At 46.5% G+C, this 19,131-nt stretch overlaps 1 protein-coding gene across 1 annotated transcript in view; it reads right to left on the bottom strand.

Moving 5' to 3' along the window:
- Positions 1-19,131, bottom strand: part of LOC126507598 (guanylate cyclase soluble subunit beta-2-like) — a 58,652-nt gene that overhangs the window by 32,782 nt on the left and 6,739 nt on the right. The window contains exons 3-4 of the mRNA XM_050152161.1: positions 14,840-14,934; positions 2,110-2,270 (exon numbers count right to left, since the gene is read on the bottom strand). Coding sequence (XP_050008118.1) covers positions 2,110-2,270; positions 14,840-14,934 — 256 coding nt within the window. The remainder of the gene's footprint in view (positions 1-2,109; positions 2,271-14,839; positions 14,935-19,131) is intronic.

The raw sequence follows: 19,131 nt of genomic DNA, 5'->3' as shown, positions 1-19,131 counted from the left end.
AAAATGCCTTCCTTGGGTCTACTCCGATATTATACACCTTTGTATTGCCTCTTTCAATCCACACATCACCATGAGGTGGGTCATTTGGTTTCTTTTTTTTTTTTTTTTCTGTGTCAAATGCCTTTTTAAAAAGTGCTTCATACACAGTAGGCATGCAGTAACTATTTAGGAGCTGTCAGAATGACTCAATGGGGAAAAAAAAAAACTCTTACTGTGAAAGTGTGAGGGCCTAAGTTTAAAACCCAAAAATCCACTTAAAGGCAGGTTTGGTCATCCCACATAATCCCAGGATCCCTACAGCAAAATAGAGAGGACAGGACAGGATAATATCCAGGTCCAACTAGCCTGACCTACACAACCGCAAACCATGAGAGCCCTGCGTCAAACAAGAGGTAAAGACGGAACTGACACCTAAGGTTATCTGAGCTCCACATGCCCATGACCCAATACATACACACACTACACAAACACACACACACCACATACACACTAACACACACTGCACATATCACATACACACCGTACACGCACACACACATACCACGTACACACACACATGCACATACCCACACACACCACATACACACACACTGCACATACCACATACACAGCACATACATGCGCGAGCATACACACACACACACACACACACACACACACACACACACGCTTTCCTTTTGCCTTGATCTGGAAGATGGGAAAAGTATGTTCCCCTTTACCATCCCAACAGTGAAGGGGCCATCCGAGCAAGCACCATCCCATCATATCCTCATGACCACCCTCCCAGAGTGCTTATGAACACAAGATATAGAAATAATGAAGAAAGTTCTTGGTCAGTTATAAAGGGGCATAAAAATAAACTGTGTTAATCAACCAGGTGGAGCTCATAGGCGCTCAGAGAGAATGAAGCAGCTATCATGGACCCTGTGTGGGGCTGAGCTAGGTCCTCAGCATACGGGTTATGACTGTGTAGCTTGGTGTTCTTGTGGGCCTCCTGACAGTGGGAGTGGGGCTGTCTATGACTCTGGGCTGCTCCCAGGACCCTTTTCCTCATACTTGGTTGCCTTGTCCAGCCTTGATATGAGAAGTTGTGCCCGTTTTATTGTAACTTGTTATGCCATGTTCAGTGGATATCCTTGGGAGGCCTGCTCTTTTCTGAAGGGAAATGGAGGAGTGGACCTGGGGGAGAAAGGAGGTGAGAGAGAGAACTGGGAGGAACAGAGGGAAAGGAAACTGGTCGGAATGTAATGTTATGAGAAAAGAATAAATAAAATAAACTGTTTTATATAGGCTAATAAACTATTATTTATGCTATGAATGAACACTACATCTTTACAATAAAGCATCTTGATGAAAATCTAAACATTTGAGTTTTCAATAAACTCTCCCAGGAACACCAGCAAGGCATGGACTCCAGGAGGACATATCCCATTTGAGAATGTCGTTTCCTAACACCTTAGTCCGTCACCCCAAGGGGTTAATCAGGGTTGGATGGCTCCCAGTTCTGGTTCCTGGCCCTGCCAAGCTTTTCCCTCCTATACTTGCACAGGCCTAATCTGGTTGCCCAAGCTATTATCAGCTCTACCCAGGCCAAGAGACCTGAAGAGAGATTGGAAAATCCACCCCAACCTGTTTTCCAGCCCTTGTTCCCACTGTGCTTGACTTCTCAGATTCATTCCAAGTCTGGGTCCAACCTTCAGAAGTCACCCCCTCCCACAACCACCACAAGGCTAGAACTCTGACTTCTTGCCAACCATTTATAAAGGAAGCCACTGGGTAGTCATCCTCCTTTCTATCCTCTAAGAGAGCTACTGGGCCCACTGATGCCAGAGGCCACGGATTGTATAGCTCCTCAACTGGCAACACTTTCTCTCTCTCTTTCTTTCTTTCTTTCTTTCTTTCTTTCTTTCTTTCTTTCTTTCTTTCTTTTCTTTCTTTCTTTCTCTTTCTTCCTTTCTCTCTCTCTCTCTCTCTCTCTCTCTCTCTCTCTCTCTCTCTTTTTTCTTTCTCTCTCTCTCTCTCTCTCTCTCTCTCTCTCTCTCTCTCTCTCTCTCTCTCTCTCTCTCTCTGCCTCTCAGAACCACCAAGTCAAAGCCCAGATGGCCTTACCTGATAAGACAGTGCCAGGTAACTGTGAAGGGCATCTAGGTTTTCAATAAACTCCGTGAGATTTCCTCCCAGGGTCCGCAGCATCCTGTCATAGCCAGACACCTTACAGAACTTGAAGAAGTGTTCTCCAAAGAGCTTCAGAATGGCTTCCATGGATACATCTGTGGAATACATACCCCAGTAAGGTCCTGAGGTGGGGTTATCCCTTCAGTAGTCTTTATCCAGATCCAGAGTGCTCAAATCCTGCCGCTGGGAGACTCATGTCTAATCCTTCACCTTCCTCATCAGTGACGTGTCTAGAATCACCTTAAGGCATCATAAAGAGCCAGGAGCAGCCCTGGTTCACTATGAGTCCCTCCCAAGCTCCCTCACTCTCTTCTGTGACAGCTAAGAAAGATATTTCCCAGGGTGTTCAAGCAAGATCTGTGGAGCTAGTGTTCTCCCTTGAGCACTGATCTTGTGCCCAGATCTAGGTTAACTTAGGGCAGGGTAGAGCACAGCCCCCCCCATCTCGCCCACCACCTTGTGCACCTTCAAACAACAGCCTGCTGCATAACTGAAGGCTGACTCCAAGCTGACAAACACGGAATGCAAAACGAATTTGCCCAAAATGAGAGCAAATACCTGTGACCTCGACTCCTCTCTCTCTCTCTCTCTCTCTCAGCTTCCCCAGGTCTCTGTCTCCCTTCAGGGTAGTTCTCAGATGAAATTCTCCATAACAAATTCCCTGCCAGTCTCACGGCCACCCCAACTATGCTCTCCCGGCATATTGCACTTCCGGCTTCCTAACGAAGGGCAGCCAAACAAGGTGAAGGTTGCTCTCACTGTCATCGTGGACACAGGGTGTAGACCTCACTGTTGTGCCAGCCTGGAGCATCCTGAGACCATTCTCTTACATAGGGTTGAGTTCTGACTTGTGGAAGTCCCTGGGACTCCCATCAGAGTCACAGCTCCTGACGGCATCCTAAGAGGCCGCTTCTCCTGATGGAGCTGACATCACAGTGAGAACCTCACCGCCCTCAGAGCACTTCAGTGCAGAACACTCCAGAGTGGCAGGCATGCAAAGTGGTCCTTACTTCCCAGGCCCTGCTCATTGAAGATCGTCTGGACAGTGAGGCCTTATGGTACAAGCTTGTGCATAGCTATAAGATACTCAGGAGGCTGAGGCAGGAGGATCATAAACTTTTGGCATATCTGGGCTACAGAGTCAATTCAACGCTAGCCTGGACAACCTTGGGAGACCCTGTCTCAAAGTGGAAAATAAAAAGAAGGATGGAGATATAGCTCAGTGGTAGGGGGTCTCTTAACACACATGAGCCCATAGACTCAATTCTTAGCAATATGTGCATGTGTGAGTGAACACACACACACACACACACACACACCACAACAGGTTCCTTACAGCTCTGTTTATAGCCAGACTCTGGGAAGATAATTCTTATGGAATCTGAGCTTACACAAATAAATCAAACATAGTTTGCCAAAACTACTAGTCAGTTCTTCTGAGTCTAGACAATGGTCCAGATAGGAGGGTGGGAGAAAGCCATGGCCTGTGTAAATTGTCTCTTTTGTCCCTCCTAGCTGACAACAGGCTAGTCTATGCCAGAATTCAGGAGCCACTGCTTAGTCCTAAGTGAACTGACGTAGGTTCTATTTAGGTCTTTCCTCACCCGAGAAACTTGCAGACAGGTTTGCAACTGCCGCTTTTTCGCTCTCCCCTACCCCTCCCTGCTGCGTGAATCCAGCCCATTCAGGCTAAGTCGAAACAGCTGTGCTGTGCAGCCACAGCCTGAGCCCTGTGCAGGTGCATCCTGTTACCTGCCAGGAAACCTGCAGGGCTCCCTTCTCCCGGGGGAACCGCCTGTCTGACTTGACTTACAGCTGAAAACCTGGGGGAGGAGGAACCCACAGTTTTGGCTGTTTCAGCCCCTGTTGCTTTGTCTCTGGGTGCCCAGCACTGTCAACAGAAAAGTCCCCCCATCCGCAGTTAACTTCCTTAGACCGCAACGTGGGCTTAGGTGGGGAGCTGCCATCTGTGCTGGCCTTGAGCCGCTCCTGGGACTCTTCGTGCAGAACGCCTTCCTGAGAGGGGACAAAGGCTCCTTTTCAACTCAGCAGCTGTCTTACTTTTTAATTCAGTTCCACCTCTGTGAATTTAGGATTCCGAGAGCCCTCCGATTCCCAGGAGACCAGGGCCATATGGAAAAAGGAGGGAAAGGGAAGAGAGCCCAAAACCCAAGTCGGCTTTAAAATGTTATTTGGTAGTGGGAAGAATGATTTCTAGTACGTGAACTTTTGCATCTTTTGTCCAGAAGAGGGAACTGAAAAGGGAAGCATCTCTCTGTTTATCTGCACAAAAACGCCAGCAGTATAAACCAGGGACTTTTGAGACTGGGCTCCTAAGGGATGTTGGTGGGAATGGGGTGGGGAGAGAAGTCATGAAGGGTAGGGGATGAGCACTTCCTGAAGCAGACCTCCGTGCACAGCTTCAGCATTATGATTCATGTTCCTGACTCACGTGCTTAGGCTAAGTAAGTAAGACAAGGATAGAGACAGAAAACCAAACCAAATCAACACTCGGGAAATAATCTTAGCCATTCAGGGGACTGAGGCAGGAGAATCACCAGTTCAGGTTTCAACTGGACTGCACAGCTAGTTCAAAGCCACCCTAGGCCACTTAGCAAGACCTTGTCACAAAATAAAACATAAAGACAGGACTGGGTACATGACTCAGTAATAAAGCACTTGCCTAACAAGTGAGATGAACACACACACGCACACACACAAGATGGAGGGGGGAGAGGTGTGGACATACATAAAGAAAGAAATAACGAAGTCATCAGAATAATAATTTCAACAGAAAAATTTGGATAGTATAATTACTCAGGAAAAAAATTTCACCTATCTGGGCTGAGAGATGGTTCAGTGGTTAAGAGCATGTACTGAACCTGAGTTCAGTTTCACATGTCACATGGCTCAGAACCAGCTTTAAGGGATCTGATGGCTCTTCTGGCCTCTTAGGCACCAGCACTCACATGCAAATCCAAACACAGGCATGAATATGATTTTTAATATCATTTTTAATCCTTAAAATCCAATAACATTTAAGCATAACCTTTCGACTTCTTTGTTCCAAAGTTGAAGACAGAACTCTGAGCAACTGTCTGGCTGTAATCCGAAGGCCTTGCTATCACATCAATGTGTCAACAATTTTGAACGTACTTTCTAAACATTAAAGAACTGCACACATAAGCAAAGGCATTGACAATAAATAAAGCCAGGTTTCTCACAATCTAAGAATGTAGCATGAATAATAAAAATCCAAAGACAGATATTGGGGTACAACCTAAAGATCAGAAAAGCAAAGCAGCCAGTCACTAAAGAGACCTTTAAACCTCTACCAAATCTTCAGACCGAAAGGGTGAGATCCTGTCTTTACAAATCCTCAGACTCCACACTTCACTGACTTCCTGTCTTTCCCCTTTATATTCCTCTCTCTGCCCAGCCATATCACTCCTGTCTCTACCTCCCTAGTGCTGGGATTAAAGGTGTGGGATCCCAAGTGCTGGGATCACCTTTGTGTGAGATCTGTTTCTCTTTTAGACAGATTCAATCTGTGGCTTTGAACTCACAGAGATCCCCCTGCCTCTGTCTCCTGAGTCCTGGGATTAAAGGTGTGTGCCTCTACTCCCTGGCCTGTATGGCTGACTAGTATGGCTGCTTTGTCGTCTGATCTTCAGGCAAGCCTTATTTATTAAAACACAAATAATATACCACTATGTAAGAAGAAGGCTACAAACTATAGAAAATGGAAAAAAAGAATGTGTGGTTGGATGAGACAAATCTGCCATAGCAATGGGCTGCAGAGGCTCTGTAAGTAAACATGAGACCCAAGCTCTGATGCCAGCATCCATGTGAAAAACAGGGTTTGGTCCTATGTGCAGGCCTAGCACTGTGGATGACAGAGACAGGAGTCACTGGGGCTTACTGGCCACCAGTCTAGCTGCAGGTTCACTGGGCAATACTGTCTTAAAAAGAAGAAAGCACAGGATAGGCAAGACAGCCCAGTGGGCAAAAGTGCTTGTCAACAACCCGATCATCTGAGTTTGGTCAGGACTCCACGGTGGAAGAAAAATACAGACTCCCCAGAATTGTCCTCTGACCCCTACATACAAGCCATGGCAGATTCACACACACAATATAAATAAATTATTGGAAAATGTTAAGAATACACACAAAAAGACAGAATGATAAAGCAGGACACTCTCACATACAATGCACACACATACATCACACTCATACAGACACAAAGAAATGACATAAGACCATGAAACCCAGTGTAAGATATAGAAAACTAGATGGTTGAGGTTAGATGATGGCTGAATAGAGAAATAGAGGCTGGCTGGCTGGCTGGCTGGGTAGGTAGGTAGGTAGGTAGGTAGGTAGGTAGATGGATGGATGAATAGACAGACAGACATACAGACAGACAGTTGGTAAACAGTGTGTACGTGTCTGCCCACTGAAGAGGCCTAACAGAGGTCAGTCTTGGTAAGAGCACTGAGCTCTCCTAGTGTCCAGATCATGGATTTTTAAAGATGGTATCCTCTACTAAACAGAACCAGAGCTTCTTTGAGAAACAGAACATTCCCGGGCTAGAACAAGGAAAGGAAAGAACAAACTGAACTTGTCATGCAAGAAAATAAAGAGATATGAAAGAATGGTAGAGATATCAATGTATCGGGGCAGGGTTGTCTCCATTAGTCAGGTCTTGAATTTGAACATCAACAAAAATAATAAAAGCAGTGTGACCTGTTTTCACAAATGAGACTCAAGATCACATTGGTATAAACAGACAAGCAGGGACGGGAGACATCTTTCCTCATGGCAGACTAAATAATAAATGGGAGAGGGATAATACACACAGAGACTCTCAAGTACTCATCCACAGAGGTCACAGGGGACAGTGTCCCTGAGAACTAAGATCATACAAGAGGGAGTTTGAGAAGTAACCAGACACCTGCATCATCCAAGAGCAGCTTCTCATGAGGTTCTAATTACAGAGAAGTCGGCAGCTTCAGAGCAGAGAAACCTGGCAGATGCCAGCTTCACCAAGTGATCCAAGTTCACACTGCCCACAGCAAGGACACGGAACACCTGCTGCTCCTGACAAAACCAACTAGGAAAGACGAGAGATCACTTTTGCAATCTCCCTGCCAAGAGGCATCAAGAAAAACTAGTAATGATCCCAATAGAGGACACTCTACTAAGCAGCTGGTGAGAACTTTGGCAAAGGCCTTCATGTTATGAACTGTAACAGAGACTGGGAATCTTCCAGACTAAAGAAGCCTGAAACAACAGGACACTATTAAAGGATTTCTTTTCTTTTTTTCTTCTTAAAGGTCATTATAGGTCATTTGGAATATTTTTGTTAATATCTATAGGACTGTCTTGGCACTTATTTCCTGAGTTTGATACTTTCATTCCACAAGAGAATTTTTCGGGACAAAGGTTATTTTTTCAGTGTCTTGCTAACAAGCCAGAGGCTATACAGATCTAGGCTCAGAGAAGGCTGGAGATGTTCACAGGTGGGGAGGGAGCGGGTATGAAGGGTAGATGAAATGGTTTTGGTACCGTTCCGATAAACTTGTAGTAGGTTTGCATTTATGGCGAAGTGAAAGGGTTTAGCTGGTAATCCTGCAAAGACCTGAAGAGACTGCATGCAAGACGTCCACAGAGAACTTGTGTCAGATGTGGCTGGAGCCACGCTCTTCAAGGTTTCCTGTCTAGAGTCAGAGCATTGTCATTATGTTCTAAAATGTCTTTACTCCTGCTGAAATATTTTTGAGTGAAATTATAGGAAACCTGAGACTTGTTTTTGGACATTCCAGCAAAAACAAAACCGGAAAATGGTGGAGGGATCCAGACATGAAATAAGATTGGTAAAAGCATTTGATTAGAGAAATTGGGCAAGAGACATGTAGGCCCCAGTCTATGAGTCTCTACTGTTGTAGATGTATTAAATATCTATTAAAAAGTGTTTTTGTTTGAATGAAAGATTCCTTCCTTCCTTCCTTCCTTCCTTCCTTCCTTCCTTCCTTTCCTTTCCTTTCTTTTCAAGACGGGATTTCTCCGTATAACAGCCCCTGGCTGTCCTGGAACTCTCTTTGCAAAGCAGACTGGCCTCATACTCACAGACATATTCCTGCCTCTGCCTCCTGAGTGATGGGATTAAAGGTGTGTGTCGGCTTGTCTGGCTAAGGATGAAAGATTCCTCTGTTAGCAGGAAAATAGCTGGTACGCAGCATCTACACTTGGCCTCCCCAGAGAGGTGTGGAGCCTTTAACCGGGCCCTTAAATTGGATGCTGTATGAACTTGGGAGGTCAAACTTAACAAGCTTGGCTCTTCTGTGTTGCCCAGAAGTATTTACTTCTTGTGTGGTCACAGCTCTGGGAATTGGAAAACAGAGGCGGACTGTCCAGGGCTGGGGGAGAAAGGCCACCTGCTGAAGTCTGGGTGAGGGCTGCAATGAAGCAGCTACCACTGGAAATCATCTCCTCAACGAAGGGGAGACTTGGGACTGGATTTCTCATGACCCCTGCCTACACCTCATCATCCAAGATTGGGACATCGGGACCTATTCCTTATCTCTGTCCCCAGGGGTACCCAGAGAAGCATGCAGGGATCCACAGGACAGGGACTTGCTCTACAACTTACAATGATCCCCTTTCACGATAACGGCTTTTGTTTATGGTGTGAAGCATCCGCTATGTGGGAAAAGCCATTCACAGAATTCCTCTTCTTGTTTCTCTGTGCATGGACAGCGGTTAATGCAGAAAGCAAGAGAGCAAGGACATTAGAGGGCTCAGCCCCCGAAGAGACATCTGTGCCATTCCTCCCATACGAGGCTCTGGACCATCAGGAAGCTAGCCTGAGTCTGGGGGGACGGGGACAAAGCAGCATCTCCTGGGCAGGGCTGCTGGGCTTCTGCAATCACAGCAGGCATGCTTGCTTGCACAAGGTCAAGCTGGTCAAGCGTGGAGAGGAAAACGGGTTCATGAGCCTCCATCCCTAACTGAGGATGGACAGGTAGTGGTTTGCAGGGGGAGCAAAAATCAGTCTTCTTTAGCCCCGTGGCTCCTGGTAGCCCCACCATGCTGCAGGGAACAGCCACAGACCTAGGAGTGTATGAGTGGCACACACTGGATTTAATGACTTGTTTTAAAAACAAATGGGAATGGGTACGGGGATGAGTAGGGAGTTGGTAGAAAGAGCAGAGGCATGAAATCCTCAAGGAGTTAATACAAACATTTTTTTAAAGAATATATTCTTCTAGAATGATACCACTTAGGTCAGTCTTGAACTAAAATGTGCATTTTATTAAAGCAATACAACTGATAAATATCTACAGGATACAAGATCATTGTCCCACAGCAAAGACAGAGAGAGAGGAGTGTGTGTGTGTGTGTGTGTGTGTGTGTGTGTGTGTATCTGGAGGTATGTATATCCATGCATGTGAAGGCCATGAACCTCTTTGGTTAGGCCAAGCAGGCTGGTCTGTGAGTCCCTGGAATTAGACTGTATCAGGCTGTCTCATTCTCCACTGGAATTGTAGCCTCATGTGACCATGCCAGTCTCTACTCAGGTCCTAAAGATTCAAATTCGAATGTTCACCCTTGTACAGAAAGTATTTCCACCCCCCAACTGCTGTGTATTGAGATTTCATGATCCTGATATCCTACTTGTGTGATGCACCTGCATGCTTACCTTTCTTTTGAAATATGAGCCAACAGATTTTCTAGAGATAACAAGGAGACAAAATTTTTGATAGTCGAAGTGAGCCAAAGAGAAATGATTGTGGTAGAGTCTGGCTTTGGGTTGGAAGGAACAGGGTCATGTCCACACATGGGTCTACAAACTTGCTGCTGCCTCTAAACGTGTTGGTTGGGTTGGAAACAGGACCAGAACAGGTGTGGGATGGCATCTCCCCACCGAAACTGCTGCCACACTTAAGCGTGTTCTACAGAATCATACCAAACACACAAGGCAAGTGTTCTATAGAATTGCTACCAAATGTGCAGGCTGAGTGTTCTACAGTGTTGTCACCAAATGCACAGAGCGAGTGTTCTACAGTATTGTCACCAAATGCACAGAGCAAGTGTCCTACAGTATTGTCACCAAATGTGCAGGCTGAGTGTTCTACAGTATTGTCACCAAATGCACAGAGCGAGTGTCCTACAGTATTGTCACCAAATGTGCAGGCTGGGTGTTCTACAGTATTGTCACCAAATGCACAGAGCGAGTGTTCTACAGTATTGTCACCAAATGCACAGAGTGAGTGTTCTACGGTATTGTCACCAAATGCACAGAGTTCTGCAGCGCTGCTGCAAAACTGCACAGGATGAGAGCAGATGCGCAGAATTGCTTATTTCTGAAGACTTAGACACTTGTTAGAGTTTCTAACCCATGAGGGCACCTGTAACAACATGCCCCAGACAGGCCTCTAACCACGGCGCTTTGTTTTCAGACTGTGCTGACGGCAGCTCGAGATGCTGACCGGGATGTTTTCTGGTGAGGGTTCTTCTGGGCTCATGAATGACTGCTTTCCTGCTCTGTCCTCACAGGAAAAAAGAGACAGGCTGGGCCTCTGGTGTCAATTCTCAGTGTGGCACTTTACGTCTAAACCTAGTTGGTTTCTAAACTCCATCACCAACACCTGGCAATCAACACCTCAAGAGGTAAATTTTGTCAGGGCACAGTTCAATCCCCAGCGGCTCTTAGCTAAAATCAGGTATTGTTTGTTTTATCTTCAAAAATAAGTGACTTGTCAGAAATTCATTCTCTAGACTATGAAACAGCAGACTTCTTCTCTAAAAGGAACTTATGGAAGGAACACGCTAAGCGTCACGAACAATATGGATTCCATTGGGACAACTCAATTCTAACAATATACCACAGAAGAAGTAAAGATAATATGTAAACAAATGGGTATGGCTGTGTTTCAATAAGACATTGTTTACAAAACCGGATAGGGACCCAGATCTGGCCCGTGAACTACTTTGCAGACACTTTTCTGACCACTAGCCAGAGGGCTCAGAGCATTATTATGAATTTTGACCACAGCCATTTGACGTGACCAGCAAAAGCCCTGCCACTACTCTTAAGCGAGGCCAGTGGCGCACCCTGCCTTTCTCTGAGGTTCAACACTCAGTCACATTTGCTGAGGTCCTAAGCATTTTGTACACGGACCGCTTCATGGCTTACAGTTGGAATTTCACTGATTATTCAATCCCGAGTGGTCAGCCCTAAACACATTTGCATGAGCAACGCCAAATAGACTCAGTAGGGTGTCTCTGATAATTAAAGGAGAAGAAGCCATGAATCTGAGGCAGAGTGGGGGGTGGGGGACAGAAATGTTTGGTGGGGGGATGGGGTGGAAATGGTGAAACCCTAAATGTTTAAATATTTAAATTTTAAAAACTGATAACTAATCTTAAAAAGAAGCAAGAATGTGGCCATATGATTTGGGAAAGGATATTTCATACCACAATCATGCATTTTCATTTTTTTGTCCTTTCGTGCTTTTAGATTGGCCCAGAAGATATGAGACATTGTTGTGGCATTTTCCCGTGTTTTAGGGGGTTCCTCTCACTCTTATTCCCAGCCACTTAAGGAAGCCATGTCTAAGCGGACATGATGGCTAATGCCTACAGTCTTAGTACTTCAGAGGCTAAGCCAGGAGGTTCACCATGAGTTCAAGGCCAGCCTGGGCTATAAAGTGAGACACCCCCGCCCCCAATAAAATAAACAACACAATGACTTAAAAAAAAATCCCCTTAGCAGGTGTATCAAAGATAGCTGATAGGAGCAGTCCTATGGTTGTGCGTCAAGCAAGGCACTATGGGGAGCGGAAGTGAGGCCGGTGGTCAGGTTCCTAGTGTCCTGACCCCACAGAACAGAGTACCCGCCCTGAACCAGGGCTCCATGTAGAAAGGCGGCTGCCAGCTGCCCTGACAAGGTGCACCGCCACAAACTTGCCCTGCTAGTGGCTGTGATTGCCAGGAGTGTGCAGGGGCCTAGAGCTATGAAAGGAAGGGACCACCAGAGGCCTTGGCAGGGGTCCGAGATAGGTGGCTGAGCAAAGTCTGAGTGCTGGAAGCTGAAGGAAGGAGTGTCCCCTCATTCCAATGTGACCGTTCCAGTCTTAGGCCCAACCCTGCCTCCTAGCAGGAGGTGCAGATAGCAAGTGGCCAGGGCTTATCTAGGTGGGGTACGGGTCCCATGAGTCCCTCCCTGACCCAGGTTGGGCCAGTGACAGGCCCAGACTTGGGGAGACTCTGGGCAGGCAACTGTAACTGCTGTGAGATCCCACCTGCCACGGCTGCCCACGTCACTCTTTCTCGGCCCTTCTTTCATATTCTTTCTGCCTCAACCCTTTTAATCAGAGACTTTTAATTTTTTTTAGACTCAAAAGAGAAGGTAACGAGTTTAGTACCTTTAATACCTTGCCCACTGCAAACGCTGAGCCTCACAGCCAAGAGGGGTCAGCCATAGTTAGCTGTCCAAGCTCTTCGGGGGCACCTGCAGGACAGGTGACTGTCATACCTGGGGCTGCATTTAACCTGTAACTGTTGGACACTTATCTCATTGAGATTCTAGTTACTGTTTGAGGCACCAAAGGCTCAGTGAAACTGGCCCCGAACCACAGGTCCTGCTGTTTGATCGTTTATGAGCTACACGGGATCCAGTCTGAAGGCTCCATAACCAGACACTTGTGACAATTCTGTCCTGGGTGACCAGGTACTGGGCACAGACGCTGATGCTCCTGCCTGTAATGGCTCTAAATTCTATCTCACATCCTCACGGATTCCCACAGTGTGAGGAAAGGGTGGACCAGGAAAGAAAGGATTCTTTCTGCGCATAGTTCTGTGGTGAAAGCCACACTGTATGTTGCCACAGGCGCTACCTCCTACCTTAAACAAACCTAGAGGGCAGACGGTGATCTTTTTCTTTGACCAGCTAGAAAATTGTGGCTGTTTACTTAACTTGTCTTACATATTTATTTTTTGGTTTTTCCAAAGTAGCTCTGACTGTCCTGAAACTCACTCTGTAGACCTGGCTGGCCTCAAACTCACAGAGATCTACCTGCCTCTGCCTCTCGAGTGTTGGGATGAAAGGCGTGCGCCACCACCTTTGAAATAGAAACAAAGCTAAAATTTTCTTTTGTCCTATACTCTCCCTCATCCTGAAAATTCACGTCCACAAGAACCTGTGAATGTCAGCCTTACGTGGGAAACAAGTTGGGGCAGATGTACTCAAGGTCATACATAAGAGTCATTTAGGAGTGCCCCTAAGTCTAATCTGATGGGTGGAATCCTTATGAGACAGAGAAATTAAGACGCAGAGAAGAGGTAGCTGCCTGGAGACAGAGACTGGAGTTATGTTGCCACAGACCACACACTCCTGGGGCCACCAGAAACTGAAAGAGGGAAGCATTCTCCCCTCGCATCTCCAGAGACAGCATTATACACCAGCCTCTTGGTTTTCACCTTCCTACCCTGTATAACGACAGAGCAAATTGCTACTGTTTTAAATCACTCAGTTTATGGTGCGATGCGGTTGGTCCGCATTATTTGCTATTTTTACTACTGGCTAAAAGAGGGGAACCTAAACTCAGCCGTGTCTGTGAGGCATTTTCTTGGTTGAGGCCTGATGAGCGAGGGCCCAGCTCACTGTAGGTGGTGTCCCTGCGGGCAGACGATCCTGGGTTGCATAAGAAAGCAGCCTGAGCAAAAAGACAGCAGCACTCCTGTGTTGTTAGGGTGTGTAAACCAAATAAACCCCGCCTTTCCCAAGCTGTTAGGTAAAATAAACGAGGCTGGGTGCTATGCGCTTGTTTCAGCTCTCGTGAACACATAAGCTCACTACAACCCAGGCTCTTGTTTTTCTGATTTCTGTTGGTAATTCTGCTGTTTAAAATGCCCAAGTGCACTGTCGAAGAGCTCTCTAACGTCCCAGAGAACAAGAAAGCTGCCACATGCTGACTTACAGAAAATTTTCATTTTATTGTCTTTTTTCAGACATAATGTTATGACACAATTTGTCGTGAGGTTAGTGGGTTTCTTTAAATATCTTATTTTAATTATGTGTATATGTGTATCCCTGTGTGGCTACATGCATGTGAGCTCATTGCAATAGGATGCCAAAAGAGGGTGTTAGACCCTCCAGAGCCAGAGCTGTGGCCCCGATGTGGATGCTGGCATTAGGATTCTAGAGCTGGAATGATAAGCTCCCAATGTAGGTGTAGCACTAGGTTCCTTGGCAAGAACACTATACACTCTTAATACTGAAACAATGTCGATGAATTGTGTATGTGTGTGTGTGTCTGTGTGTGTGTTTGTGTATGTGTCATGTGTGTGTCTCTGTGTGTGCATGTGCGTGTGTCTGTGTATGTATCAGAATGTGTGTGTGTGTCTGTGTGTCTGTGTGTGTGGTCTGTGTGTGTTTAAACAGAAACTCACATAAACATTACACATTGGTTGCTTCTCAGAAATTGTGACAATGACACAGAAGCTGAGCCCCATATTTCCCCTAGGGGTCAAATGTCTGTATTTACTACTTCCTTGTCTGCAGGAACTTCATAGCAGAACAACCGGAAGTGAGGGAAATCAACTGTGGTGTTTGCTTCTTATAACAGCCTTAGAAAACCCAAACAAGCCTTTCTGGACTTACCCAGGACCTTGCAGGCTTCTTGAATGAGCTTAATGGTGATGCTGTCGTCGTACACGGTGTAGGTCATGAAGGCGTCTTGCACTTCTGCAGAAGCCCTGAAAGATGCAGCAAGTGCAGTTGAGCACTGGTCTGCGGGAGCTGAGTCCCAGGACAGTCGCTGACCCAGCAATGTCTGGTACAGCAAGGATTGCCTTTTGGGCCCTAAGCACTGTGACTGTGTTGACTCCTGCCGAGCGCATCCTCTGGACTCCAGTTTGAGCCTGAATAGGCTCAGCTTAGATGAAGATGGCTAGTCTACCCACCGCCACCCCTGCTGGACTCCTTGAGGGTGGCTATGGTCATTTGCCCTTTATTTCTGGATCCCAGAAAATGGCACTGGTCCTGACACGCACATTCTGAGGATCCTCAAACAGACAAGGGGTACTTGGGTCTGCAGCTGAGTCTCTGGATTCCCTACAGGATTCCTGGTTTGGGTCCAAGGGATTCTAAGAATTATAACGTGCAGCTGGAATAGATGAGGAGGCTGGGGCCGATGTGGAGTTGCTGCAAACCCTCACTACTGCTATGAAAATGGGGTATTCTCCACTATGTTGGAGTGGCCTCTCCACCCAGGCCACCAGGTGCCTTGTGAACCAAAAACTAACAGGCCGAACCCTAATTTAGACTTGATACATGGCCACAACCTGAGATGAAGGCTCGAAGGGAGGCGATGTAAACCCCAGGCCCTTACAGAGTATGCTCTGTGCGGCCGAGGCTGTCCTCACCGCACCTCCACTTCACCGTCCAGGTCACACAGTCCCTTCCTTCCTGCAGGCTGAGCTGACAATACTGTAGGGTCAGATGTTTTCTGGTTTGTATACATGCTACACGTTGCTGGGGTGGCAGACATGCTAACAGCTAGGACTTCTGGCCTCATTCCGGGTCTCTAACGCTGCATGCAGCAGTCACCACAGCCACGGCACACTGGGACACATAATCTGTCAAAATCCTTTCCGGACACAGTGTGCTGGCCAATAGTTTATTCAAAAAATAAACAAATAGACATTTTAAATGAGATGACCAAACTTCTGCTAAGAAGGGGGTAAGAAAAACGACAGTGGGAGACACCTCAGAGAGACCAGGACTTGAGAGAGCAAGTGGAAAGAGACGTGAAGGGGGCGCTCAACATGTGATGTCAGTGCCAGACACACAAGCAGGGGCTCAGCTCCACACCTCCACACATGCAGGGGCTCACCTACAGACCTCCACACATGCAGGGCCTCACCTCCACACATGCAAAGACTCATCTACACACACACACACACATACACACACACACACACACACATGCATGCATGGTCTCACCTCCACACTCAAAGGCCATTGACTAGTTGATATTTTACTGGAACACCCAGGGTTCCTCATTAGTGAATAACACCTAGTGTTATCCAAACTATCTATGCAGCAAGCCAGGCCTGGCTGCCTGGCTCAGAATAACTTGAGGAGAAAAACAAACACACACACACACAAAAAAAAAAAATAAAAATAAAACAAAAAAACGCAGGCAGGCTCTGAGTTACCTTTTAACCACTTGTCTCTTGTTTCTCAAAGCTGAGAAACTGCAGCTCCCCTATACTTTCTAGATTCAACACAGAAAGGAAACGGGTGACCAATGACTGATCTCACATTATTCAGCTGATGTCATAGTTTGTTAGAGTCCAGGGTGAGTTATAAAGGTCCCAGGAGAAATGAGAAGTTCTTCAAGGCAAGTCTTGGGCCACAGAAATGGGATGGACTTAAGCACTGGGAAGCCGTTCTTTCCAGAACCCCTTACAGTAGTAAGGTGTGCCTACAGCTGTACTGGGGACAAGGAGATGAGGAAAACTGGAGTGTATATCCCATCCTGACCATCTGTCCCTCTAGTTCGTCCCTCCCCTGTAGTGGCATTTCATTTGTATTTTAATAAATAAAGCTTTCCTGAAGATCAGAAAAGTAAAACAGCGACACTGGCCAGCCTTGCAGACCAGGCAGTGGTGACACACATCTTTAATCGCAGTAGCCACACTGGTTTGCCATAGAAACCAGATGGTAGTGGTGTACACCTTTAGTCTCAGAACTAGAGAGGATTATAAAATGGGGGGAGACAGCTCTCAGTCTCAGTCTCATTCTGAGGTTCCCTGGAGGCAGGATCGCTATTTTCGAACTGAGGTTGAGGTAAGAGCCAGTGGCTGGCTGCTTTGCTTTTCTGGTCTTCAGGATGAACCCCAATATCTGTCTCTGGGTTTTTATTAACTGTGCTACACTCCCCAGTTCGTCTAGTGTCCTTGGCAGCATCCAGACTGAGCTAGACATTTTTGGCCCTCCCTCCCTCCCACACTCCCCAGTCAACCCCCTGCTGCTTGGACCCCTCTAGCTGCTCACAATCCCTTCCCTGCCTTCCACAGGCTCCCTCCACCAGAAGGGTGCCCACTCCCTCTAACCTGGCCAGCTTACTTCCTCTTTACTCTGGTCTTTCTAAGAACCACGGCCTCTGGTTATTGTGAGTCTCATGAATGTTCATGTATCCACCCCCTCCACGGTCCCCAGCGCCTGCAGCACCTGCCTGAGCATAGACAAGTCCTGACACCTATGAATGACTCTCTGATGCTTCTTACATTCCCAAGTCTAAAGACCAGGCTGTGTCCCTTGATTTCATATCTCCAATATCTGACACTGTCCCTGACACGCAAATAAAAACTGATAAATACTTAAAAGAAAATTTAGGATTTAGGATTTGTGTGTGTGTGTGTGTGTGTGTGTGTGAGAGAGAGAGAGAGAGAGAGAGAGAGAGAATCTTATAACTTAGCATGGCCTCAAACTCAAGAGAAAGCTGAGCATGACTTTGAACTTCTGACCCTCCTGTCTCTACCTCCTGAGCAGAAGGATTTTAAGCATGTGCCACCCTGCCTAGTTTATGTGGTGTTAGGTATGGATCCACATAACCATGCTAGGGCTCTACCCACTGAACTACAGGGCCATCTCAGTCTCAGAAGTTTTGATAAAAGAAATCAACAGAGGCTCTTATCCTCGCTGCGAGAGTCAGGAAGAGATCCGTATTTTGGCTAGTGTTCCACCACTGGGCTTGTCGCCTACCCCCTTTTGTTGTTTTTGTTTTGAGGCAGGGCCCCACTAAGCTGCCCATCCTGACGTTGAACTCCATCTCTAGTCCCATAGACCTTGAACTTGCTGCTGTTCCATCCCACACCAGCCACTTTTATAAAGGAAAGTCTCTAGTCAAGTAAGCTTCAGACCTCAAAATGCCTGTTTCTCATCCTGCTAAATTCGCCCCCAATATTGTTGACAGAGGTTTCTGTCCCACCCGGTCTTGCAGCCATTCAGTCCCAAAGAAACACACAGAAGTTTACATTAATTATAAACAGGTTGGCCTATTATCTCAGGCTTCTTATTAACTCTTATACTTAAAAGTTCATGCTGAGAAAGGCTCGGTGCCACACTGGGAGCCGGATCACCCAGTGTATTTGCCTACCAGCTAATCAAGACTTTCTATTGATTTCAACCTGTGTCTGAGCATCTCCTCTGGTGAATACCCCACCACCAGGGCCATTTATCCTCTTCACTTGTAAGTGGGAGTGAAGAGGCCCAGGGGTTAGTAACCTGTGCTCACTGGAAAGAAATGTCAACGCCTTCCTATCGTCTACACATATTGATGCTCTGGTCCCTAAAACCCTTCTCTCAGACAGCACATGTGTGATACTCCAGGCGTGGTGGTTGCTTCCCACCAAGCTCAGCTTACCTCAGATCTTTTACATTGACTGTTCCCTCTTTCTGGAGCACACACACTTCCCTAACCCAGGTTGGCTCTTTCCTTCCAGTTCATAGATTCCTGTTGTCTGAGTTTTCTGCCCTGCCTGGTCCCCGCAGTCATTAAGTCCCCCCAAAAAAATCACACAGAGGTATACATTAACTATAAACTGATTGGTCTAGTATCTCAGACTTCTTATTAACTCTTACAACTTATATTAGCCCATTATTCTTATCTGTGTTAGCCACATGGCTCAGTAACTTTTTCAGTGGGGCAGTCATATCTTGCTTCTTCTGTGGTCTCGTCAGGACTGCAGAGGAATGGGCTTCCTTCTTCCCCAAATTATCCTGTTCTCTTTGACCTGCCCCTACTTCCTGTCTGGTTGTCCCGCCTATACTTCCTGCCTGGCTACTGGCCAATCAGCGTTTATTTAAAATATAATTGACAGAATATAGACATTTGTCCCACACCACATTCCCTTTCCATAGAGTCTGTTTCTAACCCCTACAGG

The sequence above is a fragment of the Alexandromys fortis genome, unplaced genomic scaffold (assembly GCF_014885135.2).
Source record: "Alexandromys fortis isolate MF-2015 unplaced genomic scaffold, M_Fortis_MF-2015_v1.1 scaffold_75, whole genome shotgun sequence".
Taxonomy (NCBI): Eukaryota; Metazoa; Chordata; class Mammalia; order Rodentia; family Cricetidae; genus Alexandromys; species Alexandromys fortis.
Note: the sequence above shows the minus strand (reverse complement) of the source record. Positions and strands in the feature narration are given on the sequence as shown.